The 25,839-nt window shown below is 42.2% G+C and overlaps 1 protein-coding gene across 3 annotated transcripts in view; it reads left to right on the forward strand.

Annotated features, from left to right (window-relative positions):
• Positions 1 to 25,839, forward strand: part of FHIT (fragile histidine triad diadenosine triphosphatase) — a 1,404,433-nt gene that overhangs the window by 1,192,184 nt on the left and 186,410 nt on the right. For all 3 annotated transcript variants that reach the window (XM_057705524.1, XM_057705526.1, XM_057705525.1), the window contains exon 7: positions 25,688 to 25,756. In XM_057705524.1, the coding sequence (XP_057561507.1) occupies positions 25,688 to 25,756 (69 nt within the window). The remainder of the gene's footprint in view (positions 1 to 25,687; positions 25,757 to 25,839) is intronic.

Here is a 25,839-nt window from a genome sequence, read left to right on the forward strand (position 1 = left end):
TATGGAGAAGACAGGGAGGTCAAGGTAGCTGTGTATGTGAACAAGGGGAGGAAGAACAGGAGATGGGGTTGGGAAGGAGTGGCGGGGGGACATGGAGAACCATATAAAGCCAAAATAATAAAATTCACTTAACTAATTGCATGGTGATTCTTGTATTTTATACTGTGCCTTCTCTTTAACAAAGAAATGTGCCTGTTAACTGCACGTGATCCTTAGAACATCCATGGAAGAGGCAGAGGGGAAAAGTATTCTATTTGTGTCTTCATTTTGCAACCAGTGACAATACTGAGACCCAGGGAGGCCACGAAGCAGGGCTAGAAGCTACCTACCCCCACCCCCATGTTTTCTTCTGCACTCCCTTCCGCTACACTCCTTCTGCAACTCCCCCCGTGGCCTGGTCTTCTTTGGAGTTTTATTTCCTTTGGAAGAAAGACTCTACAAAGCTCAGGTATCTCATTATTTAATTCTGTATTGTTGTGATTGGTAAGGAAGATAGCTGTTTATTTAATTCAGAGCCATCCCCTGCCTTCTCCTCAGCAGCTCTCCCTCATTAAATGTAATAAATATAATTAAATATAAAGCTTGAAATAGGTTAGAGGTGCTAAACAATTGCCTGTATATGGAATATGATGTTCATATGTAAACACAGCCCACAGATCACAAGTTCTGAAATGTGTATGCGCTTAATTAGCCAAAGGTGAGCTCCAGTTGGCATAAATAGATGCTCCTCAATAAACGGCCGTGTGTCGCTGTGTGAGCTAGAAGCGTGGTAGCCGAGAAGAAATTAATCACTAACACATCTGGGTCTGTGTATTTCTTCTTGTAATTAGCTATCCTTCCCAAGGTATTAAATGATTTACATTTCTCCCAAGTTGTGTATCTATGGTAATCATGGTTTTTGATTTGGGTTGAAGTCTTATAGGAACTGAGTGAAAAGCCAGGTATGTTTGATTCAGTCCCTTGGTGGACGTCAATGGAAAGCTAGATAGATACCCAACTCTTGGCAAGGCACTGAGGAAGACAGCCACGGATTTTGCTTATAGATTAGGGAGGCAGCTAGGAGTGCTGTCTGTGGAAGAGTCAAGGTAGAGAGGAGTAAAGATCCTAAGTGAAACTTCTATAAGTTAGAGAAAGAAGAGGTTAGCTGAAGGAACTAGGAAGGATTCCTGAAATTTAAAAAGTTACCGATAAAGAACTCATATCTAGAGTATTAAAAGAACTCTCAAAACTTTTGGGTAGAAAAAAATGAAAAATCCAATTAGAAAATGGACAAAAGCCCTAAGGAGACATTTCACTGAAGTGGACAAATGATGGCAAATAAGCACATGAAAACATATGCCACATCACTAGGTCTTGGGGAAATGCAAATTAAAACTACACAGGATATCACTACATAGATTAGAACAGATACAATAAAGTGAGAACACCAAAAGCTGGCGAGGTTGTGGAGAAACAGTCTCGTCTCTCTGGTGGGGAGAGAAAATGCTACTGCCACTCTGGAAGACAGTTTGCAGTTTCTTAGAAAACCAAACATACGCTAACCGCAGGATCCGACAGTTACACTTTTGGGCATTTATCCCAGAGGATGAAAGTTTACATTCAGGCAAAAACACGTATGTGAGTGTTTATAGTAGTGTATTTGTAGTAGCCCCAAATTGCACACAACCAAACGGTCCGTCTAGGAGGCAAATGGTTTAACAAAACGTGGTACATCCCTACTGTGGAGCGCTACTCAGCAATGAAAAGGCATGAGCTGATGGTGCAGGCAACAGCTTGGATGGGTCTCGAGGGCATTACACAGAGTGAAAAAAGCCAGTCTCAAAAGGTCAAATAAAATATAGCTCCAATATAGCCCTCTCAAAATGACAAGATTATACTGCTGGAGAACAGATTATTGGTTGCCAGGGGTTAGGGACAGTAAGGGGAGGGGTGCAGGTGTGGCTATAAGGGGACACAAAGTTGATCTTTGTGGTACTGGATTGATTTTGTATCGTGGTTACAGGGGTGGTTCCATGTACCTACACATGTAATACAATGATCAGAACTATACACACAGTCTACCAATGTCAGTTCCCTGGGTCTGATATTGTACTATAGTTGTGTGGTACTTACCTACTGCATTGTATAGTAGTTGGAGGAACTAGGTGAAGGGTATGCTACCCAGGATCTCTGGACTATTTTTGCCCTTTTTTTGAATCTATAATTATCTCAAAATAAAGTATTTATAATTAAAGTGTTTGTAGAACGTTACCAGTAAGATAAAAATGATCATGATAGTTAACACTTAGTGAGCGCCTACTGGGCACTAGGCCTTTGCTAGCATTTATTTTACACAATTTATTCCTAATTCCCAGGGGGAAAACGCCAGGAGATGTATAAAGGGTTATATCTGTCTTATAGGTGAGCAGACTGGGGCCTGGAGAAGTCAGGTAACTTGCTCTGAGTCCCAGACAGTAGTGCTGGGGTGAGGGTTCACAGGCAGTCCAGCTCCAGAGCTGCACTTTTCACCACCACCCTCTTACCTGAATTGCCTGTGGCTCTCAGGGGTGTGGAAGTTCCAGTGTGTTGGGACAGGTATGTGACAAAGGAAGGGTGTTGGGGTACAGCAAAATCCTCATGGTAGAGCCAGGTATGTTCTTTCCTCTACTCCTGGGCTGGCCTTGGTACTCAAGAGAGAGTTGCAGGGTCTCTAAAAAGCCATTGTTGAGTATGCCTGGGTCCAGTAGGCTTGCTCTGCCTTTACCCAGGCAGCGGGAAAGAGGCCTCTGTAATTAGCCAAGGACAGTGGCGTTGTTTTCATTCCCATTTGCAGTCAATAGCTCTAATTAAAGTGAAGATTCCCAAGAGCCCCACTTCTCCGACTCTGTGCAGAGAAGGGCTGGGTGGACAGAGTGGAGGGGTTGGGGGCGTGCCGCTTTCAAATAAAACAGGTGTGAGTGTTCTTTCTCTTCCACCGCTGAGATAGAAATCCTCCTCCAATTTCCAGGCTGATTTATTTGAGGTTGAATATATTTCTTTGTCTGCTCCCTATCCAGCTGCCTAATCACCCTTTCATCCCAGCCTTAAAAAAAATCTTTGACTTCTGTCAACCTGAGAATGTTTTGTGTTGGCCAGCTTTCTCTTTCTGTAAGCCCGGAGCCCCGGTCTCCCTCTGATTCCCATGTTCGCTTTGCTTCGTGCCTCGCGTGAGTGCTCGCGATGCCACGAGTAAACTCTGAGCAGAGCCGCGTGATCTCCAGGACGCACCCACGGGTTTATTGCGATGCCTTGGTTTTTCCTCTTGCTAGTGTAATAGGAGGGCAGGTCTCTGCTCAGAGTAGTGGGCTTAGCATTCTGGTTGAAACCAATGCAACTAGCACAATCTCTCAGGCAGAATCCCCTAGCTAGAGTCCTAGCGGATAACTGAGTTGCTGAGGGGAGAGAGGGCCTGGCTCAGCTGGGGTCTTGGGGGGCACCGCCTGGAGGAATGACCACCTGAGGCCTCTTGATAAAAGGGGAACTGCTGTTCTGTTCAAGGAAAGGCCTTCGTTTCTGTCTTGTGAATGTGATTTCCTCGACCACCCCCATTCTTTGTTGATTACTTAGCCAACAATATGATAAAACTCATCCGTAAACGTGTTAGGAGGTGGACATGAGATGTGGACTCAAGCTGGGTTTGGGCAGTCACACTGGGGCATAGGAGTGTCAGGGAGAAGGGGGTTCATGGGAGAGGTACAGGGTAGGGATCCCAGAGATCTCGGGAAGTGTGGAGTCCAAGGCTGATGTTTGCCTGAGAACCAGAGAGGCTGCCTGTAGGAAGGGCCACATATAAAGATTCAGACTGAGACACTGAATGTGGACACACAGCGGCAGGGTGGCAACCTGGAGAACAAGTTGAATTAAGGGGCTCAGAAAAGTTGGGGTGGGGCAAGTAACCCCAGCATGGGAAAGAGGCTTGGAACAGGGCATCTGGAGGCCCTCTGTCAGGCACCTACAGCCTCCCTGATGGTGGTGATGTGAATCACTAACCAGGATCCATCCATAGTTGCTGAGGCTAGTTTGAAATCATGAGAAGAGTCCAGATCTCAGGGCCTTAGGAGATTTTATTGACCTTGGTATGGGGCCAGGCAGTTGAGGGAAGAGAGCCGTTTACAATAGTAAGCTCCCCTCAAAGGTAACATGACTTTCCAGCCATCACCAGACTTCCCGTTCCCCACCTTTCCCAGTTCAGCTGCCCCCACTGCATTGCAGCCCTTTTCGCCTTAACAGACCATGTCACACCTCCTGTGTTTGGGATTGTTGTCGGGAAAGACCAGGGGCGTCTGTGCTCACGGAATCTAATGGTGCCGTGTGCCTTCGTCTCTTGGATCTCTCCCAACCCCTACAGAAGTCCGCATCTCTCATGGTGCTCATGATAGCCTGGTGACTGCAGTGAGGCTCCAAGTCTCGTACGCTCTTCCCAATGTCTGATAGCACGTTTTGAATCCAAATACAACACAAGTTCTCAAGGTAGACATAAAGCCAGCGAAGAATCCCGACTTTAATTATATACACAGTACCCACGACGGGAAGCTACAGAATGTTTTAGGATAAAAGGGAATGTGTGCTACCATAGGAGTCCTTTTGCATGGACAAAAAAAAAAAAAAAAAGCCTAGTGTGAGAGAGACAGAGACGAAGACAGAGAGAGACAGAGAGAGACAGAGAGAGGTCATAATGTAGAAGAAAGGGGTGAGAGGCTGGTGAGGACAATGGTGTTTTGCATCCTTGCTATTTTGGCTGGACTTTCATTTTGGCGAACCTCAAAGTTAGTTTGATTCCCCCACCTCATGCGCTGTGCCTTCACAGCAGAGAGCACTGTTAAGAGTAGTTGACATTTTAAGCACAGTCACCTTACACTACTATATGCACAAAAGTACATGCCATCACATTTATTTCTGCTATTTCTGTAAAGAATTGTACCTCCTGGTTTCTAGTCCAGTAGAGATTCAAAATCAAGAGATTCATTCCTGCAGTCTCTTGAATGTCAAGCACGAATGCCTCCTCTCTCCTCTTCCTCCTCCTATTTCACTTAATCGGTCCGTTCTGTACCTATCTATTGAGAGTCTTCTCATCATTAGTGTGCTAAGCATCCTTCCAGGTGCTGGGGTCACCGCTATGAGTATGTCAAAAAATTTAAAAAGTAAACAAATAGAGATTGTAATTACAGGTAGGGAAAGGGGATTGTGTTACGGGGACGGTGTGATGGTGAGGGGCTCTTTTATATTAAGGATGGGGTGAGTCCTTGCTAGGGAGGTGGCTTAGTTCAGGCTGCTGTAACAGGACACCACAGACTGGGTTCATTAAACAACAACGCTTTTCGCAGTCCTGGAGGCTGGGAGTCTACGATAAAGGCCCCTGCAGAGCCAGTGTCTGATGAGAGCCTGCTTCCTGGTCTGCAGATGGCTCCCTTCCTATATCGTCACATGGCGGGGAGCAGAGACAGGGAAGCAAACTCACCTGCGTCTTTTATAAGATCCCTAATCCTGTTCATGAGGGCTCCGCTGTCATGACCTAATTACCTCTCAAAGACTCCACCTCCCAACACTATTACATTGGGGGTTAGGATTTCAGCATATGAATTTTAGGGGCCCACACGCATTGTGTTTATAGCAGGAGGTAACACTTGAACAGAGATGTGAGTGCTAATAACTAGCAGAGCCGCTCCAGTTGGTTGTGCGTTTCCTTATGGTGACAGGAGCCGTGCTGAGGGCTCTTTGTGTGTTGTCTTGTTTCATCCTCTCTGCAGTCATTTGAAGAAGGTACATTATTATCTGCATTTTGTATACGTGGAACCCAGGGCTCACAGGTGTAAAACTGTTTTCCCAGGGTCACTCAAGAAATGAGAGTTGGAATGAGAATGTCATCTTAGGTCATATGACCTTAGAACTTGGCACTCTTACCCATCAACCTCCACTGCCTGAGGCCGCGTATCCCTGAGGGAAAGGCCCCCAGGTCTCTGCTTTCAGTCTTCTTCTCCAGTGGGTTGAAAGCAAAGGTTTCCAGGCTGTGCCCTGCGGAAGCCCCAGGGCTTCTGGGAGCCGGGATGTGTGTGCGAGGGTCTCTCGGAGACCCTCTCCCATTTCTGGGAGAACACTTCTACTTTTGTTTGTTTTATACATTAGGATTCAATTGAATAAATTTTTAAAGAATAGATTGAACTGCTTAGAAGAGAGTTGGAAGGTGACTTGTTTCATGAGTATTTATTTAAAAATTTAATTTAAAACATTAAAGGTTTTGGTGGCCAGGGAGCAGTAGTAGAGGTGGTGGTGGCTGCAGCAACGGTGATGATCTCTGCAAACACTGACGCTGATGCCAACTAAGCTCCAAGCACGAGTCTAAGCACATTGCAGTACTAACCCATTCAGTCCTCACATGGGGGAGGTTCATCTTACAAAAGAGGAATCTGAAACTCTGAGACGGGTGACCGTCCACAGCTGCTCATAGGTGACCGTCCACATCTGCTCATAAGCAGGATCAGGCCACAAGCTCAGGTGGTCTAGCTGCAGAATCTGTACATCATTATCCTGTGACACAGGGTTGGGGACATGAACCTTCTCTGTCACCAGGTTTATAGTGAACGCTATGCTTGCTGTGAAATCTTGACTTGGTGGCTGTGTGTCCGTGGCGAGCACTTTACAACTTGCACTGGGTGTGGGACTCATCACTCATTCAGCATTACCTGTGATGCTCTCTGCCTAGACGTTTTGCTGGTGTAGGTATGATGTTTCTTGGGGGGCAGAATGTGATTCCCAACTTTCATAGGCACGGACCCGGCATGGTCTGCTTGTGCAACTAATTTTAAACGATGGCTTGTCGGTTAATCACTTTCAGCCAATGCTGGTAGTAACCAGGGCCAGGCATTGTCCTAAACCAACATAAAGAAACACTTGTTTCTTTTCCTGCAACAACACACAGTCAGCCACTGGATGGTCCTCTTGACCAAAAATTAATTCTGGAGGTTAAGAGGTGTAGGAAAGTCATCATAAACTGTTCATCCAACCTCACCTCCTGCACAGCCAATCCTGACCCATGCCATAAGGGAGCATTCATGCTAAACGTTCCTAAAAAGGCCTCCACCACGGTAAATCCTGGGTCTGTGGCCAGATTCCTGGCAAATTTAAGATGTCGTTAAAATTCTACTGCAGCTCCTTCTGTAAAGGAGGGTTCAGACAAAATGTGTGATACAGGGTGTCTTCCGTGAATGGTGAACCGTGGAGATGGAAGTTAACAAGTGTTCCATTCTGGCTTAAAGAATTAAAGAAGTGTAGTCAACAGAAATCCCAGGCCTCAGTCACTGAGATCCTCCAGAAAGAGAAAGGTTATCAATTTCTCACATTATCTACTTTCTGGGCACTGCCTATGGAATCACTCTGTCTCATTGAACAATGAAGTATATTATGAGAAAAATGAGGAATGGTGCCAGGGCTTTCCCCACTGTCTATTTCCTTTTTTATTATTATTGCCTTCGTAGTATTCATCGTTTGTGCCTCAAAGCCACCAGACAGGGTCCCACAAATCTCCCTGCTCCCTGTGTGGGAGCCAGGCCGAGATGAAATGCAGCCCTCTGGATGCTCCCAGCATCATCATTCTAGACCCAAACTGAGATATGATTTAGGAGGTCCCTATAAAACTGGGGATCATTGGCCTAATCGGAGTCATTTATCCTGTCTTGAGCTATCAAATCAGTGCTCATGGGTTGCAGGGAGTTGGGTGGGGGTGGTTTTCCTGGTATATTTTACAATGACTACTTTGAAAAGAATCTCATTTATGAAGTTAATGCTCTCTGTAGCATATCTGGGTAGAACCCTTTCAAGAAGTAGCAGCTCCACTTAGCAGCTCTGTAGGCTGAGATTTACTCCATCCTAAAAGAGGATGTCATTTCTAAAGCATGACTCCAAAATAAATACCTGCTCACTTGAGTGAGGAGGAAAATGTAGTGCTCTGAAAGATGGTTCTGCCTAATTCTTTCTAATTCAGGAGCATTAGAAAACAAGAAAGCATATGGATCGAGAGAAAAGCAGGATGTGGAAAAAAAAAAAATCCAAGGGAGAAATATGATAAAATTTGGATCACACTAAATTCTATTTATGCTGAATGTTTTATTTTGTTGAAGTCTTATGTGAAAATAGCCATATTGAAACAGTGGAAAGCTTGTATTCAACTCCTGTGAAGGAAAGATACTGTTCGTTGGAAAGATTTTGCAGTAGCAGGGAAAGTAAGGAGCATATAGCAAAGGAGCTCATAGGAAATCATAAAATGTTAGAAGAGTCTACAGCTCCTCTTAGGAACTCTTAGATGCTTGCTGTAGTTCCCGCTGCAAATAACAACACAATCTCACAATGTCGCATGCGGGTCCAGAGATATTTATTCATACTAAAAAATGCAACTCTAGTGGTTAAAAGAGTGCCTGCTGACAAAGTTTAAATACATCATCCCGTCCTGCCACTAAAGCTGGCGGACGTGTCCTGAAGTGACAGCTGTCACTTCAACGCATTTCATCACCTCTCAGTGGAGGCTGAGTATCTGCATCTTATCACACTGTGAAGGATCTTTGTTTCTTGATTTCTCCTGGCACCTTTTTTTTTCCCTCTAGTTAAACAATCCAGCCTTAGCTGTTGGACAAAGAGAAAATAAATAGATAGCTATGCTTCAGTGATTTTTTTGAAAGCACCCACTTTTTGGAACACAGTTTGCAAAAGAATTATTTGAATTTTTAACTGTTTGAAATAACACCATAAAATTAAATTAATTTTCCTAAATAGTAACTCACACTAATAGCAAGGTGTGACACCATCAACTCTAAGCCCGGCTAGAATCTTGTCTGGATTCAGTTACTTCATGGTGACCATTTTCTACTCAAGTCATGTGTCTGTTTCCACATTCAGAAATGTCTAGTCTGTGGTATCCTACCTTCCTGGTCCCTTTCTTAGCACTAGAAAGGGAATTCGCACAAGCTTGCCCTTGATGGCTGACCTTTCTGGGTTTCTCATTACTTTTATTTAAACCAGATATTAAAGGCAAAAACTATAGCAGTGGTGCACTTGGCTAGTGAGATATTTAGGAAACACCATCTCCGTAATTACTGTATCACTGTCTCAGGAGGGACATGAAAGCTTGTCCTGTCCCTTTAACAGGACAAGTTGCTAATCCCCTTAACATTTTTTCCCCCTTTGGATGGATAATATTTCACAAAATTTTTGCTTTGTAAAATATTCCTAAAGGGAGGCTTAAGCAGTAATGCGCAGATTATGGAAATGATGCTCATTAAGTAGAGGGCGAGATTCTGGAAAGCCACAGAGCTGCTTCAAAACGTGTACCCTCCATTAGAGGCTTCATTTGAATGTTTATTCATGGGGCAGTAAATGTTTATTATTATACATTTTATTGAAACATAAATTAAAGAACTGTAATTACATGTATGGCAAACAGTAAAGCAATGTGCATTTGTCACGAAATGAGTAAGACAAGGAAAAATGCCATCATGGTTTCATTTGCATCCAAATCCTTTATTGTTTACCCGACAGAAAGACACCCAGAGGGAATAAGTCTGCAGATTAATGTTCTGATATGGTGTGTAAATAAAAAATACATATTTTAGACATTCTTCCTAGCGAAGAATGCATCCTGGAATTAATTTGTGAAGGTCAGAAGCTATCCAAAGAAAGGGTGGCTTTCTTCTTCTCTCCTGAGAGAGAGAATCACAGTGACTCTTATTAAAGTTAATGCTGAACAAAGAATCCATCCCCTTGGCAGTTGGTTGGATACTGATTGTTTTCAGGATAAGCTATTTGCTCCAGACAGTCAAGCATATTTGAGAACTTTTTAAAAAGGACATATATGAAGCTGAAAAGATAAGACCTTCAAACTTACATTTCGATAAAAAGGTGGGAAGAAAGGCATGTGCCACGCAGCCAGAATGGCCCTGCCTGGACCACATTCTTGCGTGCGCAGGGACTCCTAAGCAGAGGGAAAGCGCAGGAGCAGCGAACAGGATCTGTGTGTATGAGGTTACTTTATTTCTTCCTTTTTTAAAAAAATTTTTAAAGCAAGCTAACAAATTAAGAACACAGTCATCTGCCCACCCACCCATCTATCCATCCATCCATCCATCCATTCATTTGTCCATCCATCTATTCATCTACATATCCATCCTTCCAACAATTACACAGTGTATTTTCTAAGCTGGGAGTCTGGGAGGAGGGACAGAGAAATAAGCAGGAGGAAAATACAGTAAGGAATAACCTAGGGTTCCAGACTAATGAAAGAGAGAAAACTGTCATTCTTGATATTTTGTGGTGAAAGCAGCTATTGAGATACGTACAAAGAATCAGAGGAGCCCTGAAGAATCTGAAGGCCACACAGAAGAGGTGGCATCTGAACTGGCTCTTAAAAACTGAGAGGAAGATGGAGAGAAGTAGGGAAAGGAATTCCACATAGAGGGAAGAACAATTTTTAATTTTTTCTACCAAGAACATGTAAACACAACTATAATGGTAGCTCATAAAATACAAGGGTGACAAATCCTGAAACATTCTTTGTATCTATTGAAAGTTGTTTTGCCGGAGGTATCACTAAGGCGCTTACCCTGCAAGGCAACAAACAGAATCAGTTTCAGGCTCAACAGGAAGACTCTTTACTCTGAAAGGATCTGCCTGGGGTTTTCCACCTGTCTTGTTGCATGAGCCTAACCCAGCAGTGTGGAAATGACCATAGAGGAGGATTATCATGGTTTTATAGATCTTCCTTGAGTTGGTCAACTTTTTTAAGGGCAATTATTGCAAATTCCACTCTTTTTGCTGAACAGTTTTAAGAACTTGAAGATGTTATGTCACTTTAAAAATCGATCATGAGCCAAAAGATGATAATATAGAATATTTTATAAGATAGATCTCCAATTTGTAAGAGATCTGTTCTCGCATGGGCCTCTTGCACAGGCGCTCAGTATGCTGAGGGTGAGTAGTATACGGGGCAGCGAGATGATACCTCCTGCTGGGCTGTGTTAACCTACATGGCAGTACCAATAGGAAGTGTCATACCTGGGCTTTGTAGTTGAAGAAACCTACCCACTGCACCTCGCAAGGCCTGCATTTCTTCATCTGTAACTTCTCCCATCTTGCCACATCTTTCAAGTGGAGATAAAACCAATATTCTAATGCATAGGATTATTGTGTGGATTATATGAAATCTGTAGATAAAGAGCTTAGACCAAGGCTGGCATATTCCAAATATTCAGTAAATTGTATTATTACTATATTACACAGTAGTAGTTTTGAAAATATTTTTGGCAACCTGCTTCTGCTCTAAACCATCAGGCTCGGTTCTGTGGCAACCTTTGCTAAATAAGTTCCACCCCAGACCATCACCGACCCCAAAGCGTGTGTTTTCTTTCTGCCTGGATTCTGCCTCGCTTGGTTTGGGGAGGCCTCACCTGCTGCTGCTAAGTTTAGGATCAGCGTGAAAACACTACCAGCTACTTAGTTCTAAAACAAATGTCACTGGAAGTGCTTCTGCTCAGGGGCCTTGAGGACACCTTAACATGGTCAACTCAGGAGTAAAATTAGTTGTCCATCAAAGGCACCAGCACAGTGATGGTTTCTGAGCCTTGTGTTGGCAAATTCCTTTCCTGTAGCATATTGGAGCGGGAGTGCCTTTCATGAAGCAAAGGAAATACAAAGTTTCCTAGGTTCCCTGATTGTCCCAGTCAAGCTGAGGAACTTTAAGAAAAAGTGAAAGATAAAGAACCAGTTCAGTTTCAAAAAATCTCCGACTTTGTTGAGACCCTGTGGAGTTTCGTGGCTTAACAATTGTGTTTTTAAGCCATACATCACTGGCGGTGTTCCAGTTGTGAGTTGTAATAATATATCATGAGCGGGATGGTGCGCCAATGATGTATGGGTGCAGTACATCATCTGAGCATCACAGCTTTGATGATGTATGGCTCTAAACCACAATGAGAGTTTAAAGGAGCTTTAAGCGACCAGATAGCTTTAAGTTTCAAATTTTTAAAAAATTAAGGTCTTTTCAAGTCCAATAAAAGCAAGCTGATGGAATCCGATGCTGTATAGAGTGTCACTGGACTCCGAAAGCCTGGGTGTGTGTCTTTTCCTTCTGGCTTTAAGCTCACAAGGTGGAAATAATTGCCAGGCTCTTCTTCAGTTCTTCCTCCATGAGAAGAGAAGCCCAGAGAACTGAACAAACATGAGCTAGTGTCAGTGCATCCGTTTTGCCATTCAATTTCCCCCATCTTCCACACTGCAAACACAAGTAGCTCATCTTCATCACAAAGTACTAGATCACATGAGATGTTACAATAGGCGGTGGTAAACCCAGGAGAGATTTGTTTTCTTTATTTTAAGAGATTCTTCCACTGCAATTTAGAACAAGAAGAAGAAATAAAAAGTATTATAGATCAACTTCCTTACCCATTGCTCACAAATCCAAAACAGGACATAAGGGAAGAAAACTTTTTCTTTTCTATCGTTTGTCTTGGTAAAGGAAGCAGTGATTGCAAATGAGAAGAAAGATAAAAGGTGAGTGGCATATAGGCTGCTCACCCTGGGCAGGAAATGGGAGCTATTGTCATAGTTCCATCACCTCTCCTGTCTTAACGATATGTTTATAAGATGGTGATGTTGCTTATGAGAATGTACCCACTTTGTTTAAAAACCACTCGCCTTTGGGGGCAAGGAAATCACTACCAATGAAGAAAGCAGGTGCTAGGAGAACTCCTCCTCCTCCTCCTCCCCCCTCCCTTCTTTTTTAACCCTACCGCAATAAACAGAACAAAATGAGAAATCTCCCTAACTGTTTGTGTAATAGACTCAAACGGGGGCAGCAAGAGACAATTACATTTCAAGTGGCTTCTTCCATTTTGCTTTACTAAGTGAATTAAAGGGAAGAATGGTGGTAGAGTTACCGCCATGTGGAGAGAAAAATCTGGGCATGAGGCATTAACACAGTCTCCCTTCCCATTATCTTGCCTCTAGTTTTCTACTCCTTTGGTTTCCTCCAGTAGATTCTAACTCTCTATAGATTTTTGGTGTCTACCTCCTACCTCTCCCTGACTTCTAAAGGGCAGAACACCCTTTCTTCTTCAACTAGAACCATTTACTATGTCAAAAAGAAGTCCCAGGATTCTCTTCTAGAGGCTTCAGTATATAATCTAGGTAATGTAAGCGTTCAGAACAGACCTCCCCAAGATGTGCACTTTGGCACATGGATTGTGTTGAGCTAAAGGCAATAGAGACCCTGTGGGCTCAAGAGAAACTGCTTTACCTAGAAGAATTTCAATTGGGGATTTTTCCCAGAAGAAGAGTTATTACCAGAGATAAAGTTTATCTAAATGTCCCCATCTATAAGGCAGGACAGACATCTAATTACCAAACTTTGCTCTTCTTATCATCCTGTGAATGACCCTCCTGTCCTTGGAAGCCTCAGACCCGTATTACATTCCTTAGCTCACGACAGCATATGTACCTCATTTTACTTTTCTGTCTCTGAACTGCTCATATATATGGGGTTCCCATATGCGCAATATTAAATTTGATTTTCTCCTGTTAATCTATCGTATGCCAGTTTAATTCTTAGAGCAGTCAGAAGAACCTAGAAGGACAGAGGAACGTTTGTTTCCTCTCTGACAGTAACAGAGACGTGGAAATAAATGCATCACCCACTACTCTGATGCTGTCATTTGAACAATAGGAGTGATGCCGGCCTGGTGTCTACAGAGATGTGGGCTATTTCATCTGTTATTTGAAGAATCCCCCGAATTTAGTCCACTTCTTTTCTATAGAGAAAACACAGACTTGTCATTTAATTATTTCCTTCTCACAAGGTAAAAATCTTTACTTCCACATCTGTAGTACTTTCACACCATTCATCCACCCATGTTTAAGTTATTGTCAATCATAACATTTGCTGCCATTTACGTGAGAACATTATATGCTACTATCTGCATAACACTGTATATGCATCATCACATTCTCACCAAAACACCATGACAGAGGAACTGTTGCTGTCTCCATCACACTAGATGAGGAAACTGAGGCTTACAGAGAGCGAGTAAATGGTCCAAGGTCACCAAACGGGTCAAAGTGGCAGATCTGTGATTCTAAGCCAGGTTGAGGGGATGTCAAATCCCAATTGAATTATGCTATCATCCTTCCCAATTAAATAACTAATATTTGGGTGAATGTATGCCCTGGTTTATCTGAAACAGTCTGGGTTTAGACCTGTACATATCTTCTTCAGCTTCCAACAGGGTTGCATCCCAATAAGCCCACTGTAAGTTGAAAATATCATTGAGGTGAAAATGCATTTAACATACTTGAGCTATAGAACATCATAGCTTAGTCAGCCTGCCTTAAATGTGCTCAGAATACGTACATTCAGCTACTGCTGGGAAAAATCGCCTAACACGAAATCTATTTTATAATGAAGTGTTGAATAGCTCGTGGATCTTATTGAGTGCTACACTGAGAGTGAAAAACAGAATGGTTGTCCAGGTACAGGGGGTTGTCAGTGCATCCCTTGTTTATCCTTGTGATCCAGTGGCTGCCTGGGAGCTGTGGCGGCTGCCACTGCCCCGCGTCACGAGAGAGTCAGGAACCGCGTGTGGCTAGCCTGGGAAAAGATCCAAATTCAAAATTCAAAGTATGATTTCTGCTGAACGCATATGGCATTCACACCATCGTAAAGTCAAAGAATTTTGAGTAGAAGCATCGTAAGTTGGGGACGTCAGTAATTACAAACAGGCCAGTGTAGGGGTGAGCGATGCCTCCTTTCTCGCAAAAGTGCCCCTTTGGACAGTAAGTGATATGGCCCCTCCCTAGTAGTATGTTTCATGCTGGGGAATCTGATTTTGGCTGGTTTTACGTATTCTTTTCTGTCTCTAAGGGGGGAAAACAAAGAAGAAAGGGAGGGAGGGAGAGAGGCAGGCTCCTGTGAAGTTGTTTTGAGGGGATGGTCTTCTAACTCCGTTCCTATGCTTATTGGCCATTTATGCATCTTCTTTGGAGAAATGCCTATTCATCCTCTGCCCATTTTTTTTAGTCGGGGTTTTTGTATTTTTATTACTGAGTTGTCATAGTTCTTTACATGTTCTAGATACAAGTCCCTTATCAGATGGATGATTTGCGAAATAATTTTTCTCCCTTTCCGTGGATTAACTTCTCACTTTCTTGACTGTATCCTTTGAAGGACAAAGTTTACATTTTGGTGATGTTCAGCTTCTTCCACTTTTAAGGACCCTTGTGATTACATTGGGTGCCGGTGGATAATTCAGGGTCATTCATACTCTCCCTGTGTTAAGGTCAGCTGGTGGCAACGCTAATCCTTCTGCAACCGTAATTCTCCTTTGCCATACAACCTATCATATTCACCAGCTCTGGGATTAGGTTATGGACATACTGGAGGGGCCATTTTCTGCCTCCCAGAGCTGTGTTGCTGTTATTCTTTAGAATCAGACTTGCTTTCTATGATAACTCATTGATCTAAGAGAGAGGGGTTCATGATGGGACAACTGGTGGAGATTGCCGGACCCTAGTTATGGAGTGGGGTAGCTCTCTATCTCTAGTCTTCCCTGCCCTTTCCCCCACCATGATTTTATCCCTTATAACCAAATTAGAATATATTCTGACAAGGACAAAACACATCAGTGTGACTACACTGACCATCCTCATGTGAGTATAGGGTAAAGTAGATGTGTTCAAAAGGATGGAAGGAGACACACAGGAAGTGCAAAGGAGGTGCGACCTATAAAAGTACTGTTAAGGTATTAAAGCTCAGAGAGATCCTACATTTGGAGAAAAAGATAACAGAAAGGACTTTTAAAGCTAAGATTTACTCAAGCAGATGAGCCAGAAAAGGATGGATCTACTGCTTGGTGTAAACTACATCATGTTAATAAATGAGAGGAAAAAAAACTTTGAAAAACTTGGTTAATCTATGTTATGACTGGCATGACTTTGAACTAGGGAGACATATGATGGAAATGGGACTTAGGAGATAACATCCTTGCTTTAAGTGAATTGAAGTCTGGGCAAAGGCAGGTTCTATCCCCTGAGGGATGCAAGTCTGAAAGAACTTACAGATGTGATCAAAGACATTACTGAGAAACCATGGAGTTGGCAGAGGCATCAAGAAGCCATGGCGAGGAGGTGTCCCTGTATTTGGATTCTGGAGAGGCAGGGTGGCTTCCTGAGAGGTGGTGTCACTTGGTGGTGAAGAGCAGATGCCCTAGTGTCTGATGACAAACTCAGGTTCAGATCTCAGCTCCTGATCACTCCCTGCAGGAGCTTGGCCATGTTGTTTAACCTCTTTGGTCTGTTTTGTCTCTTGGAGATGGTGATGCATTTGTTAACGATCTCTAGACAGTATTATAAGGATTGATTGGCGTAACGATGTGAATAAGCCCAGCGACTGGTATGTAGTGATCTTTCAATAAATATTAACAACAATTACCACTACGAAGGACAATAATAATAACTGTAGAAACTAGTAGATTCGGGAAACTTAAACCTGTATTTCCTCACAGGCTATTTCCTCCCTCCTCTGCAACTACTGCCATGGATTTCTTTGCAAAACTCCTTTTCCTTAGAAACGTTATTCTGCTCATGTATCTCCTTTTCTTCACCTTCTACTCTCTCTTAAATCCACTGCAGCTTTTTTTTTAATAAGAGCTTTATGGAAATATAATTCACATACCATAAAATTCCCTCTCTTTAAAGTATACAGTTTCATGTTTTTCTAGTATATTCACAAAGTTGTGCAACCATCGTAACTATCTAATTTTAGGATAAATTTATCATCCCTAAAAGAAATGTCATGTCCTTTAGCAGTCACTCCCCATCCCCCCGGCAACTGCCAATTTACTTTCTATTTCTAAGAATTTGCCTATACTGGGCATTTCATATAAACAGAATGATACAATATCTGGCCTTTGGTGTCTAGCTTCTTTCACTTAGCATAACTCACTTAGCATAATTCTTTCACTTAGCAGTACTTCATTCCTTTTTATGGACAAATCATATTCCATTGTCTGGCTATACCACATTTTGTTTATACATTTACTACTTGATGGGCTTTTGGGTTGTTTTCCCTGTTTGGCTATTATGAATAATACTGCTATAAATATTCATGTACAAGTTTTTGTGTGGATGCGTTTTCAGATGTTTTGGGTACATACTTAGGAGGAGAATCCTGAATCATATGGTAACTCTGTGTTTAACTTTTTGAGGAAGTGCCAAATGATTTTCCAAGACAGCGGCATCATTTTACATTTCCACCAACAGCCTATGAATGTTCTGATTCTCCACATTCTCATCCACACTTGTTATTTTCTTCTTACATATTGCCATGCTGTTGACTGCTAAGTGATGTCTCAGTGTGATCTTTATTTTCATTTTACTAATGATTGATGATGTTGAGCTTGTCATGTGCTTTTTAGTTGTTTTATTCTCCATTTTCATTGAAACCAGCTCAAGCTTTCAACAGTGCTGATTCTGTTTCTTATACCCTTCTTGAAATTCCCTCTTCCATCAATTTGATAACTTACCCTCTCTCTCTCTTTTTTTTTTGGACCTTATATATATATATTTTCTTTATTGGAATATAATTGCTTTACATTCTTGTACCAGTTTTTGAGGTACACCAAGGTCAATCATCTGTATTTATACACATATCCCCGTATTCCCTCCTTCCCGCGACTCCCCACCATCCTCCCCATCCCAGTCCTCTAAGGCATCATCCATCATCGAGTTGAACTCCCTTTGTTATACAGCAACTTCCCACTGGCTATCTCTTTTACAGTTGGTAGTATATATATATGTCTATGCTACTTTCTCACTTCATCCCAGCTTCCCTTTAGCCCCCCGCCCCGCCAACCCTGTGTCCTCCAGTCCATTCTCTACATCTGTGTCCTTGTTCTTGTCTTCTCACTGAGTTCATCAGTACCATTTTTAGATTCCGTATATATGAGTTAGCACACAATATTTGTCTTTCTCTTTCTGGCCTACTTCACTCTGTATGACAGACTCTAGGTCTATCCACCTCATTACATATAGCTCCATCTCATTCCATTTTATAGCTGAGTAATATTCCAGTGTATATATATATGCCACATCTTCTTTATCCATTCATCTGTTGATGGGCATTTAGGTTGCTTCCATGTCCTGGCTATTGTAAATAGTGCTGCAATAAACATTATGGTACATGTTTCTTTTGGGATTATGGTTTTCTCTGGGTGTATGCCCCTTAGTGGGACTACTGGATCATATGGTAGTTCTATTTGTAGTTTTTTAAGGAACCTCCAAACTGTTTTCCATAGTGGCTGTACCAACTTACATTCTCACCAACAGTGCAGGAGAGTTCCCTTTTCTCCACACCCTCTCCAACATTTGTTGTTTCCAGACTTTGTGATGATGGCCATTCTGACTAGTGGGAGGTGATACGTCATTGTGGCTTTGACTTGCATTTCTCTGATGATGAGTGATGTTGAACATCTTTTCATGTATTTTTTGGCCATCTGTATGTCTTCTTTGGAGAAATGTCTCTTTAGGTCTTCTGCCCATTTGTGGATTGGGTTATTTGCTTTTTTGGTATTCAGCTGCATGAGTTCCTTGTATATTTTGGAGGTTAATCCTTTGTCTGTTGTTTCGTTGGCAACTATTTTTTCCCATTCTGAGGGTTGCCTTCTTGTCTTGTTTATGGTTTCTTTTGTTGTGCAAAAGCTTTTAAGTTTCATGAGGTCCCATTTGTTTATTCTTGATTTTATTTCCATGATTCTAGGAGGTGGGTCAAAAAGGATCTTGCTTTGATGGATGTCATAGAGTGTTCTGCCTATGTTTTCCTCTAGGAGTTTTATAGTGTCTGGCCTTACATGTAGGTCTTTAATCCATTTTGAGTTTATTTTTGTGTATGGTGTTAGGAAGTGTTCTCATTTCATTCTTTTACATGTAGCTGTCCAACTTTCCCAGCACCACTTATTGAAGAGGCTGTCTTTTCTCCATTGTATATCCGTGCCACCTTTGTCAAAGATAAGATGCCCATATGTGTTTGGGCTTACCTCTGAGTTCTCTATTCTATTCCATTGATCTTCCTTTCTATTTTTGTGCCAGTACCATACTGTCTTGATCACTATGGCCTTGTAGTATAGTTTGAAGTCAGGAAGCCTGATTCCACCAACTCCGTCTTTCCTTCTCAAGATTGCGTTGGCTGTTCGGGGTCTTTTGTGTTTCCATAGAAATTGTAAGATTTCTTGCTCTAGTTCTGTGAAAAATGCCATTGGTAATTTGATAGGGATTGTGTTCAACCTGTATGTTGCTTTGGGTAGGATAGTCATTTTCACAATGTTGATTCTTCCAATCCAAGAACATGGTAGCACATGTAAGGGTCTTGTTTTTGTATCCATTCAGCCAGTCTGTCTCTTTTGGTTGGAGCATTCAATCCATTGACATTTAAGGTGATTATTGACATGTGTGTTCCAATTACCATTTTCTTAAGTGTTTTGGGTTTGTATTTGTAGGTGTTTTCCTTTTCTTGTGTTTCCTCCTTAGAGAAGTTCCTTTAGCAATTGTTGTAATGCTGGTTTGGTGGTGCTAAATTCTCTTAACTTTTGCTTGTCTGGAAAGCTTTTGATTTCTCCTTTGAATCTGAATGAGATTCTTGCTGGGTAGAGTATTCTTGGCTGTAGGTTTTTCTCTTTCAGGACTTTCAGTATATCCTGCCATTCCCTTCTGGCCTGCAGAGTTTCTGTAGAAAGGTCAGCTGTTATCCTTATGGGTTTTCCCTTAGATGTTATTTGTTACTTTTCTCGTGCTGCTTTTAATATTTCTTCTTTGTGTTTACTTGTCATTAGTTTGATTAATATGTGCCTTGGTGTATTTCTCCTTGGGTTTATTCTGTATTGGACTCTCTGTGCTTCTTGGACTTGGTTAATTGCTTCCTTTCCCATGTTGGGGAAGTTTTCCACTAGAACCTCTTCAAATATTTTCTCAGACCCTTTCTTGTTTTCTTCTTCTTCTGGGATGCCTATGATTCAAATGTTGGTATGCTAAATGTTATCACTGAGGTCTCTGAGACTGTCTTGTATTCTTTTTATTCTTTTTTCTTTTTCCTGCTCTGTGGCAGTTATTTCCCCCATTCTATCTTCCAACTCACTTATTTGTTCTTCTGCCTCAGTCATTCTGCTGGTTAAAGCATCTAGAGTATTTTTAATTTCAGTTATTTTGTTATCCATTGCTGTTTGTTTGTTCTTTAGTTCTTCTGAGTTCTTATGAACTGTTTCTTGTACTTTCTCTATTTTGTTATTGAGATTTTGTATCATTTTTGCTATCATTACTCTGAATTCTTTTTCAGGCATATTCCCTATTTCCTCTTATTTGGTCTTGTGGGTTTTTTCCTGCTCCTTTGCCTGCATGGTGTTTCTTTGTTTCCTCATGGTAGTCCAAACTTCTGGGGTTGCTTGTCCCGGCAGTAGAGGGGTTTTTAGAAGACTGTCCAAGCCCCAGACTAATGGCCGAGTGTTGGTTCAAACAAATACTAAGTCTAGTTAACACATACATGTATAAGTCAAACAATTACTGAATCCAATAGGACATAAGGCACTAGAAAGACCTGACAGAACCCCAGTATGCTATCAGATATTCAAAGAGAAACCCAACAGAAATTGAAAACCAAAACAGAGCAAAACAGAAACAAAAGCAAAAACAAACAAACAAATAACACCTTACACATACAAACACAAATCCAGGGAGATATTGAAAGCTAGGATCAAATATAAAAAAGAGCTAGAGTACCACCATATAGAATGGAGATTCTCAGAATGAAATTAGACTGTTTTACTAAGAACTAAGATAAAGACAAAAATGTAATGTTAAATACCAAAGCGGTGTGTCATCTGGAGAATAGAGCAAGGAGTCTGAGCAGATCGATAGTGTTGCTTATAAGTATGTTAAGATAAAATAAACTAAAAATGAATGGAAGACAGGGGAACAGAAGAACATAGTATGACTGGAAATATGCAAATAAAAAGAAAAGAATAGAAATGTGTAAAAGATAGAGATGAAAAGAAGGTAGGAGAAATATATAGTCCGTACTACCAAAAACTTAACCAGAAATAGAGTATATAAAATGGCTAAAAATAAAAATAGAATAAAAAAATATGTTATAGAACTTGTAGATCCCTTAGGACTAAATTCGTAATTAATGAAGAAATACAACAAAACAAAACTAGAACTGATCCCAGAATGGACCAGTTCAATAGAATTGATACTAATATTTCTGTTTCCTTAGAGTCTCGGCTATAAGTGTCTTTCTACTCGCCTTGGGTTTTTTGTATTATTCTGCGACTAGCAGAGCTTCCTTTATTGTTTATCTGTAAGCGTTGGTGTGTGGGGAGGGAGAGGGTACTCTAGTGGCTCCTTCCCCTCGGTGTGAGTGAGCAGTGGCGCTCTGTCGTTTCGTTTGGGCTTGGAGGTGCCTGTTGCAGAGGGATGCTGGTGGCTCAGGTGTAAACAGAGTGTCTCAGAGTTGGGCCTCTCTCCGGGTTTGTTTTTGTTCTCGGCAGCCTCCCTGCTGCCACAGCTCAGCTGCTTCACCCTCTTTGAGCTGTCGTAGATACCTCGCTACCGGTTATGTCGGGATCCTTGTGGTCCTTTCTGGTGTCCGAGGTCATTTGCTGGTGTTCAGTTGGTTCTCTGTGGGAATTATTGTTTCTTTTGGTGCATTCCCAATGCATCTGTGGAGAGGGATGCATTCCACGTCCCTCTACTTCACCGTCATCTTTTCTTCCCTCTCTCTCTTTTTTTTAAATAAATTTATTTATTTATTGACTGCAGTGGGTCTTCGTTTCTGCCTGTGGGCTTTCTCTAGTTGCAGAGAGTGGGGGCTACTCTTTGTTGTGGTGCACGGGCTTCTCACTGCAGTGGCTTCTCTTGTTGGGGAGCGCAGGTGTGTGAGGAGCACTGACTCTAGGCGCGTGGGCTCAATAGTTGTGGCTCGCAGGCTCTAGAACACAGACTCAGTAGTTGTGGCACTCGGGCTTAGTTGCTCCGCTGCATGTGGGATCTCCACCACCCAGGGATTGAACCCGTGTCCCCTGCATTGGCAGGCGGATTCTTAACCGCTGCACCACCAGTGAAGCCCCAAGGACTTACCCTCTCTTGATATGCCTCCTTCTCTGCTGTATCCTTAATCTGATTCCTACTTCTTCTCTTCCCGAACTTCAAATGTTTGTGTCCCAATTCTGAATTTTTAGCTCTGCCCACTAGATTTTTTTGCAGAACACTTATATCCACCTGAAATTAAAATGCATATTTATTTTCTTATTTATTTGCTGCATCGCCCATTGCAGTGTAGTTCTATGGAGGGAGGAACTTTGTCTTATTTATTACTATATCCCTGGTTTCTAGACTAGCACCGTGTGTTAAATATTTTTGCATGAATAAATATAAATATTAGGAAAATGTAACCAGATGTTATATGAATAAAGAGCGAAGATCTCCATAATTAAATAAGTTTCTGGATTGCTAATTGAACAAATTTAACCATGTGTCTTTCGAGTGGGTTTTCTCTGACACCACACCAGTGAGCATTGTGGAATTTTAGTTGACAATGAAAACTTTTTTGGTATGTAGTGCATCATGGATGTTTTAAAATACTCTTCCAATGCAAGCAGCTATACTGCAAAATTTAATTAGAGGTTTTGTTAGCACTTAAAAAAGTCAGTTGTGATCACCAAAGCTCAATGTGAATCCACTAAGAATGAATTATGTCAAATTATCTCCGTATGTGCTGTTCATGGGGGTTTTATGAGAATGGCATTCTGTTGGAAGGCCATGGCGATAGTATTCCTTCACAACAGCAAGGTTTTGAGCTGGCTTTATGATGACTTCCCTTTTCTGAGAGGTTGAGTGGGTTGTCAGGATCTTGTGATCAGTCCATCACTTAAAAACTTACGTCAAGCTATCAGGCTGGGTTGAGATCTATGCGCTTGGGGAAGATTACCTATATGGTGAGGGGTTTGCTGTCATCAGTGCCTCGGTGAATTTAAAGTGGTTACCAATGATCGAGAGTGGCATTTCTAGGACTGGGTGGTAACAGAGCCTGCAGTGATAGCCCTGAACACTAAACCCAGGAGAGCAAGGTAAAGAAAAAGAGGCAGGGGAAGGGCCTGGACCCAGGAGGCTTCCCTAATGTAAGTTCACAGCCACCCGTATATCATTAGTGGACAAGAACAGGCATATGCATAAGGACAAGGCACAGAGGATGACCAGGGAGCGGGAAGTCAAGGAAGCATTCAGTAATAGGTCTCCCATCATGCAATAGGACAGGCAAAACAGGGAGTGACCTTGGTGCTTACATTAGCACATTTTCAGGAGAGGAGGTCAGGAACCAGATGGATCCTGTGAACCAGTGGTTCTCAGAGTATGGCCCTGGACCAGCAACACTGATATCCCTGGGAGTTTGTTAGCAATGCAAATTTTAGGGGCCTGGTGATCTGTGTTTCACCAAGCCCTGGGTGCATGCCCAGACTTGAGAACCACTAGTCAAAGCAACAGAATTTAGCTTTAGCAACTGAGTAACATTAACCATGTCCCATTCAAAGAGCTTCTTAAATATCTTTGCTACTGGTGTGGGAACCAACCCCTGAATGTGATTTCTGTCTGCTGGTTAAAAATAAATAAATAAACATAAATAAAAAGTAAGAGTAATGCTACTGCAGTTACGTGTGTTGAGTATTAACTGTGTATCGAGCAACCTGCTGAGGACATGGTTAACAGAGTTGATCCTCTCAACAACTCTGTGAGGTTGAAACGATTTCAGTCCCCCTTACAGTTGAGGATACTGAGATACAGGCCTTATGAGGCAAGACCACACAGCTAGTGAGTGGTAGGTCCAGGATTTGCATTAGGCAATTTGGCTTTAGAACACTGGTCTGGAATACCTGATTATTAGAAAGTCCAAGGGAAATGATGGATGGATGGATGGATGGATGGATGGATGGAAGGAAGAAAGGAAGGAAAGGAGGGAGGGAGGAAGGAAAGAAAGAAGGAGAAATGGAAGAATAGAGGGAAGAAGGAAGGGGGAAAGGATAGGTGCAGGTTTGGGAAGTAAAGATTCAGTATGCCTTCTTTTAATGCTAGGCTATTTCCATGTACTGTGGCATTTTTCCGATTTTGCTATTAAGTCAACTAGCCCATGTATGTCAATCAGTCACTTCATCCTGTACTGCTTCCTTCTAAGAATTTGGTTCCATGGGTAGTTTGTGATGTGTTTTTCCCTGTTTGTTTTTTTCGCCCTATCTCCCACTGCTCACATAGTGTTTTTGTGACTTAGGCGTGTACTCATCCCAGTTGCTGAGGAATCTATGGCTGGCTTCATCATTAACTGGAGAATATTCTGGGAAAAACATGTCACTCTTTGGGGACCATGTGCTCAGGGGCTGACGTGAAGCTCCTCTTTGCTTCATTCACTTTGGACCGCCTTGTTCCCTGTCTCTGCTTTAATAGCATATCATTTTCCCCTCCTCGTGCAGCAAAGCCGCAGCAAAGCCACGGGGACACTTAATCTCACATTTTTCCGGAGGCCCTTTGGAGGCTTGGAGGCTGGGAGCCTAATTGCTGTAATCAAGAAGGGGGGGCGTGATCAGAGACTGGGTTTGATTCTTTGTCTGCCTCTCCACGTTTAGGCTTTTCCTTTTCACATTGCTCCCCCTGGTTTGTAATAATCGAGGGAACATAGCTCAAGGGCAGGAGTGAGGTTTAACTTCAGCTGAGCTACAATAGAGGCTATTTGTAAAATAAAACTTTCAAATGGCAGTTTAGCCTTGAAGGATATATTGGATTAGATATGCTGTGTGCCTTGATTCATGGTCTCTGCATAATAGCATCACTATGTATATTACCTGGGTGCTTTAGTAGACTAGAGAAATGGGCTTTTTAAAAGACTAACTTCACAGAAGCAGTGTTATGTGCCAATGAAGAACGTGGGGGTAAGAGCCAGACAGGCCAGCTTCCTGTGCTGACTCTACCAATTCCTCTGGAGCCCTGACCTCTCTGAGTGTAGATTTCCTCATCTGTAAAGTGAAGATCATGGTAGAACTTGCCTCAGGGGATTATTCAGATCATTAAATGAGATAAAAGCCAAGCACAGAGCTTTCTTATCATAGTAACTCAGCACTTAATAAGTGAGAAATGTTTATGTTACTATTATATGATGACTATTTGCAGCCCTGTTCTGTAACTTGGTCCATGCTCCCTTCTACTCTTGCAAATCTGCTCTTTCCTTATGCAGTTCTCTGTTAGCCAATTCTTATTTCTTGTCAGTTTCAGAGTCGCTACGGTCACCTTTTAAGATGTGCTGTCATTTCAAAGCCCTGGCTAAATACAACCAAGACTGACAGCTATGAATAATTCCAGAGCCCCTGAAACACTGGCATTTCCCTCAAACTCTCACATATGCCACCACACTGTCCTCTTTTGTTTTGTACCTCTCTATTCACTGCAGCTTTCAGATATGATTACTGAAGCTAATCGTCATCTTCCTCTGAAAAATAATCCTGCAGGAACAAATGTGGAGTAACTGGGCTCCATGAGAGCATCACTGTCAAGTCTAGAAATATATGGGGGGATAATCACATTTTATTCTTTCTTTGTTGTGCTTTTTCAGCATGTTCACATCCACGTTCTTCCAAGAAAGGCTGGAGACTTTCACAGGAATGACAGCATCTATGATGAGGTAGGTCTGCTATCTCTGATCTTATTGTTTGATCGTAGGGGCTGGCAGTGTGATGAAATCAACCTAATGAACCAGGAACCCTG

Source organism: Hippopotamus amphibius, chromosome 13 (genome assembly GCF_030028045.1).
Source record: "Hippopotamus amphibius kiboko isolate mHipAmp2 chromosome 13, mHipAmp2.hap2, whole genome shotgun sequence".
Taxonomy (NCBI): domain Eukaryota; kingdom Metazoa; phylum Chordata; class Mammalia; order Artiodactyla; family Hippopotamidae; genus Hippopotamus; species Hippopotamus amphibius.